This window comes from Ananas comosus, linkage group 12 (assembly GCF_001540865.1).
Source record: "Ananas comosus cultivar F153 linkage group 12, ASM154086v1, whole genome shotgun sequence".
Taxonomy (NCBI): Eukaryota; Viridiplantae; Streptophyta; class Magnoliopsida; order Poales; family Bromeliaceae; genus Ananas; species Ananas comosus.
In genome coordinates, this window is record NC_033632.1 from 12408462 (window position 1) to 12422753 (window position 14292).

At 39.3% G+C, this 14292-nt stretch overlaps 3 protein-coding genes across 3 annotated transcripts; 2 read left to right on the plus strand and 1 right to left on the minus strand.

The window, feature by feature from the left end:
- On the minus strand, positions 14-1742 carry LOC109718225 (cyclin-U1-1-like). The gene is made up of 2 exons (XM_020244337.1): positions 1252-1742; positions 14-624 (listed from the first exon to the last, which is right to left on the minus strand). The coding sequence occupies exons 1-2, from the start codon at positions 1608-1610 to the stop codon at positions 249-251; spliced, it is 735 nt and encodes a 244-aa protein (XP_020099926.1). The 5' UTR covers positions 1611-1742; the 3' UTR covers positions 14-248.
- LOC109718855 lies at positions 4717-9178 on the plus strand. The gene is made up of 4 exons (XM_020245301.1): positions 4717-5573; positions 6139-6678; positions 7254-7436; positions 8818-9178. The coding sequence occupies exons 1-3, from the start codon at positions 4770-4772 to the stop codon at positions 7359-7361; spliced, it is 1452 nt and encodes a 483-aa protein (XP_020100890.1). The 5' UTR covers positions 4717-4769; the 3' UTR covers positions 7362-7436; positions 8818-9178.
- LOC109718856 (uclacyanin 1-like) lies at positions 9318-12086 on the plus strand. The gene is made up of 2 exons (XM_020245302.1): positions 9318-10993; positions 11469-12086. Exons 1-2 carry the CDS (start codon positions 10825-10827, stop codon positions 11852-11854), a joined length of 555 nt encoding a protein of 184 aa, XP_020100891.1. The 5' UTR covers positions 9318-10824; the 3' UTR covers positions 11855-12086.

Genomic DNA, 14292 nt, shown 5'->3' on the forward strand with positions numbered 1-14292 from the left:
AATATATTTTCTGTGGTTCCATCAAAGAATGCAGAAGTATATTTCTATATGTTTTTATCTCAACTTTATTTTATCGAATAGCGAAAGATAGACCTCAATATTAGTTTAGCTTCTTGTGAAAGTGCTGTTGCCACGCGCTGGGAAATAATTGTCGAATTCTTCTTCATAGGTGAGAACTCGTTTTGTGTTTGCGAACAAGCTGCATATAGTGCATGTAATATCTTCACAATAAATCACAGGAAATTTCTTCAGCAACAGTCGATGGAGCGGCGGGGCGGTGATAGCGACCACCGTCGAGGCCGTCCGTCCGCCACTGATTCGAAATCACCGTCCTCGTCGATCACACCATTCGTCATTGGAGATCTTGTGATCTTCTGCTTGTTGGTTTCGAAATTACCGTCCTCGTCGATGGTACCATTCCCTGTCGTCGGAGATCTTGTGATCCTCTGCTTGTAGGTTCCGGACGCGAGCATCTCCTTGTGCAGGTGGAAGTAGTAGCTCTCGTAGACGCGCGGCGTGACCGTGAGCTCGAAATCGAGCAAGAAGAGCAGCTCAAGCTCTAGCCAGTTGAGCTCGGCATTGCTCACGCCGCCGACCCGGGCGAAGAACGCATTGTTATGGTGCCTGAAATTTTTTAATTTTTGTGACACCTCAATAATTTCATTTTTGATGAAAAAATAATTTTTATTAGAATTACACACTAATAATAATAATTAGATTTAAATATTTTAAATCCGTGATTTGGTTCAACAAATTATTATTGTTTATGGGTCATATCGCTATTTTTTTTAGAAAAAAAAAAAAATCAGACATACCAACATGATAAAACTCAGATTCTATGATATGGAGGATTTTTCTTTTTTAAAAAAATTTGGGCTAAAAATGTATTCATCGTAACCTCACTCACCCACACCTCCTTTGAAATAGGCCTCCTCATATATTTTATTAATATATAGAAAAATGTTTACTATGCTTTTGGAAGTACAAAATTCTCTGTATTTTTAAGTTTGTTTTTTAATAATGGAATATTTGATTCGACGATCTACTACATTAGACATGATTTGTTGTTGTGAAACAACCGTTGTACTCTAAAAGCTTATGCTAGGAGCCTGGTATGACTCGAATTCAGAATCTCCTGCTTTGATATCATGTGAAACAACTGTTGTATTGTAAAAGCGTAAAAGCTTTTAAGTTGTTAAAAAACTGTGTTTAAATACTTTTATATTTACCAGTTGTTGGATAATTACGTACGCGTCGTCGAGGAGCTTGGAGGCGAGGAGGAGGGAGGTGAGGAGGAGGCGGTGGATCGTGCGGGATCCGACGGGGTGGGCGGGGCGGCGGTGGGCGGCGCGGTCGAGGAGGACGAAGGCCACGACGAAGCACGAGGGGCTCATCGCCGCGCCCGCATACCGCCCGATCCTCTCCACGTACTCCCCCACCCCCATCCTCGGCACCCTCACCCCCCGGAACGCCGCCATTCCCTTCTCCTCCCCCGCCAACGCCCCGTCGTCCGACGACCAGACACGGTCGTTGCGCGCCACCAGCCGCTCCACCGCGTGCCGCAGCATCGCCACCTCCACCGCCTCCGATGACGACGACAATGGCTCCATCTCTCTATCTTTCTATCTATATATCTATGGTTGATCCACCATGCATGTCTCCCTCTCTCTCTCTCTATATATATATATCTCTCTCTTGTATACTTTGTATGGAGTGTGTATACTATACGATACATTCACTCCCACTTTTGCATGGTCCATGTCTATTTGTTTCATCCAAGATGAAATGTTCAGCTTGAAATAGATTTTGAAAATGGGGGGTAAGAATATCAGTTGGGTGGAGTGGACGGAGATGTACAGCGTTATCCTCCGTCCGAAGCCAAGAATCCTTGCGTGCACCCGATGCATCAGTACATCGGTGCACCGTGACCCATCCTACCCCTCATGTGTCTATTCGGTACATGTCCAGTGGGAGCTCGATTAAGGGCGTGTTTGTCTTGATCAAAGTCGTAGTTGAAGTGGTCGATCGACTTTCTATAATCGTAGTTCGTCAGCGTTCGAACGGAATCGCAGAGCTCGACTTTTGTAGGACCTATGCAGCCTGCGCATGAGAATCCGGCCGTCTCACAAAATAACAAATTCGCATACAGCACAAACTCTTACCTTCACTTGCGACAAGCGCAAAGTCGTGCTCAGCCGTACGGACGGAACACACGCGAGCTTGCTAGGGTGTAGTTCGTTTTTACTAAACACACCATAAATTATTGTTACACGAACTCGACACCGCAGCTACAAATTATGCTACGAAATCAAGAGCTCCTCTCAGACATCGTACGAGCATGACCGTTAATCTCCGAATTCTCACACTTCTTAAATAACGCGATCTGCACAAGCTCTCTCGCCTGGCGAGTTTCTCGCACAAAATCGTTACATCAGAACAACAGTATGGTGCACGGAAGTACAAGCGAACTCGAAAGTATGGTGACAAACTGAGAGCCATGCCAGGCATTGGGTGCGCCGGGTGCAGGCGAAATACATATTCTCATGGATGCGGGGCTAGCTGCTTACACTCCTTTTTGAGCCTGGACGAAAGGTGCAGAGAGCAGATAAGCTTAAGATGGGAACAGGAGATGGCACTGGTCATGTAAATTGTACCTCTTGTGTGTGTGTGGAGTACATTGGCTCAGATTCGCGGCAATCGTAATGCATATCGCAATTCGATTCCTATACACTGGATTGATTCTGACGTAGATTCATTTTGTCGCTAATGAACGATACGAATTACACCAATCATCATAAAAAATTTATAAACATCATTATCACTATCATCATTATTATTATTATTATGTACTCATTAGAACATCTAGGAATTAGGATTGGCTCGAGCGAGATGCTCTGGGTCCCGCAGAAATGTTTCACTATCTATATATCTTTCTCTTGTACATTAGTATATTACTGGTGACTAGTAACCCCCGCCACTAAACAATATTGTGGTGTGATCTGGGCCGAATCCAATCCAATCCAATTCAGTCCAATCCAACGCAGTAACTATCATTAGCGACATCAACTGTAGAACGCAGCGGAAGTATTTGTTCGTACCTTTTTACGGAAGCGATTCGCGTTACAACTCGATGAGCCCGAATCGTCGAGATTGATTCACGTGTCCTTTAATCGTCCTTGATTAAATCTTCTCACGTTCTAAACTCACGATGGATCGAACTACAAACGAGCACGATTACAAATTCATCGTTCAAGTTCCTCTTAGAATAGGTTGATGGATGATATGGTTTCTCTCTTTTGTTTTTTTATTCTTTTTTTTTTCCATTCTTGTTCTATGTGGGATCGCCATTCTAAATTCTAAAATCCTAATAGCGTTTGAGATAAGGCCAAATCGGTTATTAATTGTTATCCTAATATGACTAGAATTTATCTCTAACTAGCTTTCTAATTTGAAAGCGAGATTAATCTCAATTCAATTAGATAATATAATATCCGTCGGATCGAACCTGCTTATGGGCGTACCCGATTCGATTTAACCGAATGCCAACATCAACCAATATCGTCGTCATCATTTGCCGTTATCATCCTCAATTCGAATATCTATAATTAACTAGATTAAATATGATCAAATGAATGAAAAAGGAATATTGCTCAAAAATGTGTACGAGAAGATTCGATTCACGTCTGATCCCTCTAATTAAGTTCCAATGGCTTGAGCGAGAACTTATTTAATCCAATCCCAATTATGAGCTAAATTATTTGATCCCTACATGTGAGATGGTAACGTATGTTACTAAAAGATCAATGTAATTGAAAATGATCCGTGAATAAAATTGATGAGATAAGGACTGAATAAAAAAATATTAAGCAACTAGATTTCAAATTTGAGATTTCGGATATCAATTAGTAGGTTCTTATTGTCGTATATCGCGGATTGTAGTACAGTGACTTTTATTTACCTACTATTCTTAACTTTCATATGCCACCTCCCCTAGAATAGAGCCTATCCCTGTGTTTAACTTTGTTTTCATAGTGTGAAATTGAAAGAGTGTGAACCCTTTTTTTTTTTTTTTGAAAGGAAAATGTAGATGAGGGGACAAATGAGTCTTAATTTTTTTTTCCTTTTTACAGATTATTATAAAGAAACAGAGTGAAAGAAAACTAAAAAAATTTTGCAGCAATTTTGTGGCGGACGTAAAATTAATGATTTGAAATAAATAAACATTAGAACTTACCGAGATAAAGTTGAATTTACATTATAGTCTTTAAATATCCATAAATTGATCACGGTCAGAAACTCAACTCTATACTGGATTCAGATTTTGGCCTTTATTTAGACTCATTTGGAATTGCGCAGGAAAAAAAAAAAAAATCTATTTATTTTTATAAAATATGATGTCTACAGTTCAACTAAAAAATTACATTTGGCCCTACTTTTATAGGGCTTAATTAATGTGGGGAAAAAGAAAAGGGGAGCCTATATATTGTACTAGAGTGTTGTCTTAATCTTGTTATTTGGACTTGGGCTCGACATGTTTTCCGTAGTGGAACATTGATTACATTTACATTCCTATGCTTTACTGTTTACAAATAAATTAATAATAAAAAATTTCAATCAATGAGAATCTTAGTAAACCTTAAAAAAAAAAAAAAAAATACATACAAATATTAACTCTAAATCGTCTTATTTTCCTCTCCAGGTATATTAAAAACCACATAAAAAACCCTTTTTTAACAAATGGGGTAACCTCTCCTCTTCCCACCTCAACAATGGCGCACCACCCCCTCCGCTTCTCCTCCCTCCTCCGCCCCCTCCTCCTCCTCTCCGCCGCGCTCTCACTCCTCCTCCTCCTCCTCCTCCTCCTCCGCTCCCCCTCTTCCCCCTCCACCACAACCACCAGCTTCGCCGCCGCTCCACCGTCGACGCCGGAGACGACGAAGACCTCGCCGCGGCACCTCCTTTTCGGGATCGCATCCTCCTCCCGCTCCTTTTCCCGCCGCAGGGAGATCCTCCGCCTCTGGTGGCGCCCCGGGGCCGCCCGCGGCGTCGTCTTCCTCGACTCCCCGCTCCCCAGCTCCGACGATGGCGACGACCGCGCCCTCCCCCCCACCCGCGTCTCCGCCGACGCCTCCCGCTTCCCCTACTCCTTCCGCGGCGGCCTCCGCTCCGCCATCCGGGTCGCCCGCATCGTCAAGGAGCTCGTCGACGACCCCCCCGGCTCGTCGTCCTCCTCCGACGACGACCATGGCGACGTGCGGTGGGTCGTGCTCGGGGACGACGACACCGTGTTCGTCCTCGAGAACCTGGTAGATATCCTAGCGAAGTATGATTGGCGGGAGTGGTACTACGTCGGGGGGAGGTCGGAGATGGCTGATCAGAACGCGAAGCACTCGTTCGGCATGGCGTTCGGGGGCGGGGGGATCGCGATCAGCTACCCCCTCGCTAGGGTTTTGGCTAGGGTTTTGGATTCATGCTTGATGAGGTACCCCCATCTCTACGGGAGCGACGCGAGGATCTATGCTTGCTTGGCCGAGCTTGGGGTGGAGCTCTCCTACGAGCCCGGGTTCCATCAGGTTATAAAAAAAAAAAATGCTTATTTTTGCTTCCTTTTTTCGGCCAACTTCGCCATTTTTATTTGCTCTGTTGATGATATACTTTTTATATTGTTTGGAACTTCATTGTATTAATTGATTCCTGTTCTTGTTCAATCAGTAAACTTTACTTGTAGACATGATCAAAATCTGAATTTTTCTGGGTATTTGTCGATCTTTTACATGAAATTGAACTTGAGGATACGGGGTTCTTACCGTAACAATCATGAAAATGAAATTAAAACATCAAATCATATTACTCCTTCATCCTCAATTGCATAAACTCTGTCCCCATCTTAGCCCCTAATTGCCATTTCACCATCGCTCCTCTAGCTTGAGAATGCTCCTTTATTTTTGTTTTAGTCGGGTTTGAAAATTTTGAGATGTTTCTAGTACTGATTTAGGAAAATCAAATGCAATCTGTTACAAAAATTTGATGGTCGGGAGCGTATCTTTCGATCAATCAGCTATCTTGGTGGAAACAGGGAGTCATGGGGGTCTTCAAGTGTAGCATTAGTTGCTGACGCCAATTTTCTCCGTTTACTAGATTGACCTTCACGGAGACATTTCTGGGCTGTTGACTGCACACCCGCTAAGCCCTTTAATATCGCTCCATCATTTCGATAGAGTTGCTCCACTGTTCCCCGGCATGAACCACACAATGGCCTTGAAGCACTTCTTCAAAGCAGTTGAAGTCGACCCACGGGGGATTCTACAGCAAACTGTTTGTTACGACCGATTGCGATCGCGCACAGTTTCAGTTTCTTGGGGTTATGCAGTTCAAGTATTTGAAGGCAACCAGTTGCTTCCTGATGTCCTCTCTGTACAGAAGACATTTTTCCCATGGAAAAGAGGTCGCAATGCTTCTTCTTATGGTGTTTATATGTTTAACACCAGGGAGTATCCAAGAGACCAGTGTCAACGACCCACAATTTTCTTTCTAAAAAATATGTTGGTCGAGAAGGATAGAATTCAAAGCAATTATAGTAGGCATTTATCTGGAAAGTGCTTGCTAAGCCCCAACTCAGCAAGGAATCTACGGATTGTCACAGTGAACTCCCAGAGACTTATTCGGACAATAGGGAAGGTACTGTGCATAGTTCTCTATTTCTCATTTATGTTTGGCCACATTAAAACTTTTACGCAACTGATGTTAAAATAAAGCTACTTGAAAAGGTATTAACTAGATTTTTTATTGAGGCCTTGTTTGGGATTTTGTTCTTCAAAGGCAGTCGCTTTGATATTTTAGAGCTCCGAAAAAAAATTGAAAACACTTTAGAGATCCCTTCTCAATGCTACAAAATGTCAGTCAGAACTCTCACCGGAGGAGGACCTTGCCCTGTTATTCTTCGATGGGGTTTCCCCATAGAGAGAGGAGTTCTGAAATGCTTTTTATTTTTATTTTATTTTATTTTGTGGAGCTCTAAAGCATTAAATCAGCTCTATTTGGAGAATGCATTCCTATATTGCTTAAGATCACCCAAACGGCCAAACAGCTCCATGCTGAAGCTTGAAATTGGTGCTTCTGCTTCTAGTGACTATAAGGTCATTTCTATGACCGGACATAGGAAAAGTTGTTTTATTTGCTAAATAGGGCCTAAGTCCCTCATAAGAAGCAATATTGTAGGTTTTCATCTTTAACTTTCTTTTTGATATTTACAGGCTCCGAGGCGACGTTGCTGCAACGTATTGCGTTCTTCCTCTGATATTTTCATGAACATAGAGATCAGGAAATGTAAAGATGATGAGTTGATCGCCATGCGACCATAGTAACCAGGATTTAGCTGAGTAGCAAAAGTTCTGCTGAAAATTAGCTGCCAGGGTTCCTTCTTCACATATTTGTAGGTAAACAGCTAAACATTTTCATCCTGCCTGCTTTTCGTAAATTTGCGACAACTATCTATAAAATTGCATTCTTCGTTCCTAGTCTTTAACTTAAGTTTTAATGCTCCCACTTGCTATTTCATACTCTTGTTCTCTTTAGTGTCATGTTCTTATGTAAAATTTGCAGCCCAACTTCCAAATGCTCTTTTTTTTTTTTTTTTTTTCCTTCTCTTTGGGCCCTTTCATTTATCATCCTAGCTGCTCTGTATAATTTTTTTTTTTTTTTTTTTTCCTTCTCTTTGGGCCCTTTCATTTATCATCCTAGCTGCTCTGTATAATCAAGTTAATTCTGAATTTGAGCTTGCTTAGTTGATGTAACTTTGCATTTCTGAAAATCATCTATACCCAGTTATGAACTTCATAAAAACTCCGCAGGCCCTTTCCGCTCTAATCAGACAAAGAATTTTAAGGAAAAAAAAGGGGAATGTCAAGTAAAACACTTCAGGATAAATATGTCCTAGATGGAATTCCAAATTCATTAGTTACCAAAGTAGAATCTCCTCATAAGGGCAAGGACTCTGGTGGACTCTGTTGGAGTCATCTGGTAAACAAAGTGTTGGATGAGTATATTTGTTTGCCACCAAATTCAAATTGCATATCTATTAGCAGAGTAATCTGAAGGGAAATAATGAGCATCTTTTTACAAAGCATATTGTGTACGAGAAAATAGATACAAGCACTCAGAAAAGAAGTAATTTGCTTCCAAATAGGATAACATAGTGATAGCCCAATATTGCACCCTTGACTCTCTTGCTCGTCATTTTCTTATCAGCTTGTATGCAAAACTCTTCTTTTCGACTGCCCGTATCTATCTTATTGTGCTTAATATGTTTTCTACAAAGATTATGGAGATTCTTCGTCTAAATTCCGCTACTAAAATATCTGCGAAGTGGGTAGAATTTTCACCACACAAACCGGGCCTCTACTGAAGCTCAGTTTTGTCAAGACTTCTGAAGAGATAGATCATGCTAGCAGATGCAGTGAAACAGAAACCAGCCTTATCTTACCTATACACTCTATGTACATCCCAAGAACTTTCTATGTCCTTTCAGTGATTAGCATCTATTTTTCTCCCATATATAGTCTTATTTTACTATTACCTGCAACTTTCAATACTGAAAATTGCATTCAAGTGTTCTAATTACTAAGCAAGAAAGTGCCTTTCTCTTTATTGTTCTTTTCAATTAGACTTTGGCCACTTCAGTTTGTACTTCTAATCAGTTCATGTCACTTGCATTCTCCAACGCATTTACTTTTTGCTGTTTTTATTTCTGATTCGACCCTATTAAATGCCCTTCTATCAACATCTTAGGAATTAACCATCTTTAATTTTCCTTTCCAGGGGCAGCACCAAACCTAACTTTCCGCAGAATGAGTTGGGGTCATTTGACCAGATACTCACATTGTACACAGTGCAGCTAGCACCATTGTTCTTCTTCCTATACTGCTATTTAAGGGGATACATGAGATAGATAGGTTTTTCGAGTCGAATACAACTATCTTTTTTTGTTGTTTAATCATAGTTACAAACACATATAGAAGAAAAGGCTTAGGGTTTTCATACACTTACACATACAAGCTTTTGGCATTGGCTTTTGCAAACATATTTACATGTTCTTTGTTGCTAGAAATAGTCCCCCTTTGCCAAAAAACACTTTGTAAAGTTATTTTGGAATCAACATTTTAGTTCCGAAGGTTGCACCTCCGCTCGATTGTTTCGTTCTGTTTTGTTGAGATTGTAATTAATTGCTGTTTTGTTTCCACCTGAGCTAAAATGTTAATGTTACTATTTCACCAAACACACTTAAGATTATTTTGTACTGTACTTGTTCTCCTAATGAGGCTTAACACTTCTTTTGAGATTGAAAAGGAAGTAAGGAAAGAGAGTATTATTAAAAGCAAATTATAGAGGAAGGAAAATTTTAAACCGCGTAAAAACAATATTAGTTGGATATTATTACCTATGATTAGTAATAATTCTTTCAAGAGAGACTAATACAACAAGGTGATACATATTAAAATTTGATATTAAGTTTGGTTCTAATCCTAAGCTGATTAGGCCTTTAGTTTTATCCTCTTTCTTTTTTTTTTTTCTGAATGTTTACATGGATCAAGGGGTTATTTGATGTGTAAAAAAAAAGGGGGGGCTATTTGATTTTTTATATAATTGCAAATTATTTAGAAAAACTAGTAAAACTTGGGGTTCCTAATAATAATATATACTTTGTTAAAGTTCCTCATCAAAACATGACATGGAAATCATTTAATTAAAGATTCTAATCCGTCAATTTGCAAAATTATTTATACAATTAAATGCTGTGCTTTTTGTGGTCTAGTAGATCTTACAATGCCCAGAATTAAAAGAAAATATAATATTACCATGTTGCAACATTTCTTTTTGTTTTTGTTTTTTTTTTTTTTTTATCTTTTCCAAATTTCGATACGTTTGACTAAGACTTTTTGGTAGCTAACATTTCACCTACTCAATTGTGAATCATATGTATGCACTACATAAGATAATCATTTGAAATATTCAGGAAGAACATCAATTTCATCAATCACATTATTTTGGAGAGAGTAAATAATTAGCAAGTTTATATAAATATTGCTATTCACCTAACAAGCCAACTAAGATACCAGTTTTCTATTTCTGAAACCAAACTTGATACACAACTTTTTAATTTTTATTTCAGAAGCTTCAAACATATCTTAATTTTCTTAGACTATTTTCTGTTTTTTTTTTTTAAGTCAATGTACTGCACAAACTACAATGTGTTTATTATACAATATGCATGCATTTGATTTACATAAGTTTGGCATGTCACCATTATTAGCAATGGCTTTAATATCTGTGCTTGGTAGGTGTATTTTAAGTAATGAAGAAAAAAAAAACTACATGTTCTTCACGTAGCATAACATTTGCTTAGTTTTCTTAGTAGTTTAATACCAATTATTATTTAAGAAACTAAGCTCTTATATATATATGTAAAATATGTTTCATGAACTTCCCTAGTTAATTACACCATGTGACAAGGACATGTTCACTGCAAAAATATTCTCTCTTAAAAAGTCACAAGTCAATAAGACATTAATGATCACTTTTGTGGATCTTTTCTCATCCACATCTTAACATGCACATCTAGAATGTCAACTCTACTTATCCAAGAGAACTTATTTTAAACCCCCCCAAATTTGAATTCAAATGTCTTAATCCACCAACTATAAGAACATCAATTACATCAAAGAAGTTCACTTCTCCATTTCCTTCTTCAAAAATTTTGTTTCAGAAAATCTAAACCACTTCTCCTCTTTCTGTTTTGGCCTCTCCTCTGCTGCCCCTTCGATTGCGATGGCGAGAATGGCAAATGCTTTCCTTGCTTTGATGACGATGGCCGCAATCGTCGAGGTAGGAATCTGCGCTGATCACATCATCGGAGCACCGGGCGGCTCATGGGATCTTCAGACCAATTTCTCAAAATGGGCTTCCTCTCAAAAATTCCTCGCTGGCGATAACCTCAGTATGCTCCTCTTTCGTGCTTTTCCTTTTCCTTTTATTTTAATCGAACCTCTGTGCTCCCTTCTCCTGCAAAATAAATGTTTATTATTGTTTGTATTTTGTATTCTGTATTTTTGTAGTCCTTAAAAAAGTTCATTGAGGTGATCAACAATGCCAAGTTCTCTAGTTCTCGATCTTCTTGTTTGCTTTAGCAAAGAGCAGTTACCATTAATTCCTACTAGTTTTGACTCTGAAACAAACATAGATAGAAGTCCTTTTCAAAACATTTATGACCTTAAAACTATGAAACAAATAAACAGCATTCGAAACGGAAATGTATATAGAGGTAAATGTAACACAACCAAATCCCCAGTTGAAATTTTTTCTAGCTTAATAAGTAGTTTAGTTCATCAGCTATCCTCCTAAACTCTATCTGCAGTAGTTGAAACAATGTGAAACTGGTAAACTAATCATAGCATTTTTTTCGCTATTTGCAGTATTTGTGTATGGGTCAACTCATAGTGTTCTTGAGGTAACAAAGGGAGACTATGACACATGCACAACCACCAATCCATTATCTTCAGACAACAGTGGCAACACGAGTATCGCGCTGACGGCTTCGGGCACCCGGTACTTCATCTGTGGGACACCCATGCACTGCTCCAGCGGCATGAAGATCGCGATTCGCATCTCGTCTCCGAGCTCGCCGCCCCCCGTGCTTTCTCCCCCTGCCCCCACGTCGCCCTCTTCGGTCTCATCTCCGCCCCCCGTGGCCTCTCCTCCTCCCCCGCAGAAATCTGCGGCCTCCGCTTACGATCTTCGCGTGCAAATTGCCGTTGCATTCGGGCTCGGTCTCGCAGTTCTGATGCTTGTGGCCCTCTGATTCATGCCTGTCTCTTTTTCTTTTTTTTTCGGAAGTTCTGCTGTTATTTCGCTGCTGCGCTTTTGTTTTGCTTTCTTGCATATGTGACAGACATGAGGTGAGATAAGAGTGGAATTTAAGTTGCGCATTTGTTTTCGATGTTTATTTTTCTCCGATTGGAAGTTTATGGAAACAATTGCTGTGAAATTCTCTGCACCATTGAATTTCTCGATTGCGGGTATTTCGCTTCTTAGTTTGGCAAATTGTTTGTGACAAATTGTTTGTCTAGCTCAAAGTGCAATGCTGGGTAAAATATTAAAAATCGCGAGTAAAGTTGACCGAATTGATTGCATGATTAAAAATGTGTGTATGATTCGCATGCCAACCAACTCGAGAATCTGCAAAAATTATAATTTAATAAGCTCAGATTCCATCTGACCAAGAAAAGCTCTAGAATTTTGATCTCTGCCGTTCAAGAATCATGGACAGCTAATTACATGATCCAAATTTTAAGATTTTGAAACTATCCTGCTTTGCTGTTCATGGCAGCAGATTGACAGATAGATAAAAGATGCTGGCAATTCTCAGAAACAGGAATTTCTTTTTCTGTTCTTGCAATCATGCCAACTGTTGGTACAATTTTCAGTTGCTGCAGTGAGATGAAACTAGGATGTGTTCAAGGAACAAAGATGAAAATAGATGCGGCGAGAAGATATTTTTAGTCCCGAAAGTAGAAGCTCCGGTTTGAAGATTCGTCATCTGCTGTTGTCGAAAGCTAATTTGTTAATTGAATAAACCGTTAAGTGCTTTTTCGAACAAAACTACTCAAACGATTCGTTATTGTTGTTAAGCTCAATTCGGCTAATAAAGTGTTACGGATATTTTTCGTAAACTTGAAATGGAAGATTTAAAAAAAAAAGTTACAAATGTAATTAAGTATCCGTACTGGGAAGGAAATGGGATTATGCTTTGTATAATCTGATGTAACATCTAAAGAAACCACTAAAAATTAGTATGGATATACTTCTTCCTAAAAAATAAAGCATAATCGGATTATTCTTTATAATCGGATTATGCTTTGTAAGTTAGTATGGATAATTATTCTTTATAAACGCCTTGTCGAAATAACCCTTATACTCCTTTTTTTTTTTGTTTAGCATCCCTAGAAATTTTTTTATTCTCCTTGGTATGGATACTCGAAATTTTAATCCGACCCTCAACCCGAACCAGAACGGAGTGAATTTATCTGATGCTAAATAGATATGGTTTCGGATATGGATATCAAAAATAAAAATCCAACGGATATGAATACGGATATTGATTTTGACTGTACCCGACCCGAACCCGAATTTATTTTACATTATATATAATATGTATAGAAAAATTTGATGTTACATTTGAATTTATATTTTAGAAATTTAAATTTAATATAAAATATTTTAAAATAGTGAAAAGAGAAATAATTGTTTTGGGTTTAGACTTTCGGGTTCGGGTTCGGGTTTCGAATATTTGGTCGGGTTTTGGTTTGGATATGAATTTTTAAAATCCGTCGGATTCGGGTTTGGATTCATATTTCGTGTTTTGGAGTTGGGTTCGGATTTTTAAAAATTCGCTCTAAATCTGACCCGTTGATATTCCTATGAATAGCATCTCCTTAATCTTTTTTTTAATTTTATTTTAAGTAAAATTCTTAAAAAATAAATCGGGACTATATGTGAAGCCTTCGCATCTCCTTAATTTAATTTAATAAAACATTAAATTATTTTGCTTTTTCAAACATAAAAATTTCAAAAAATAAAAACACTAGCATGTTATGAAATCTGATTTTTTTTTTTTTCGAAAAACAACTTTTTCTAAAACCGAATAAAAGAAAATTAATTTTCCAGCTAAAAAAAAAAAAGTCTCGAAACACATCACTACATGAATAATAATAACTGCCACTCAAAACCCAAACTATGTCCTAATTAGTTATATTCGGTTAACATAATATATTTTCCGATGTTCTAAACATACTAGGAATATAAAAAGCTCTACGTACGTAAACTTGTAAACATACTAGGAATATAAAAGTTTTACGTAAACTGCATAGATATATATAATGCATGCGTGATGAATATATAGTTTTGTTGATTTTCTGAGATTCATTATTCTCTGCTATGGTGAGCCGCGCTGAGGGATCGTCGGAGGCGGGCCCCAGCCGCCGACCGACGTGCGCGGGGCTCCCCGCCGTCGCCGTCGCCGTCGCCGTCGAGGCCGAGAAGAAGAGGAGGAGAAGGAGGAGGGAGCGGCGGACGCCGCGAAAGAAGAAGATTACGCTGCAGCCGCAGCCCGCGACCGCCGAAGGCCGCGCCGCGCAGCTGATGGACACGATGGAGCAGCGCGGGGTCGGGCGCGGCGGCGCTCCGATCCACGCGATGGAGAAGTCTCTCACGCAGACCGACGTCGACATCGAGCAGTGC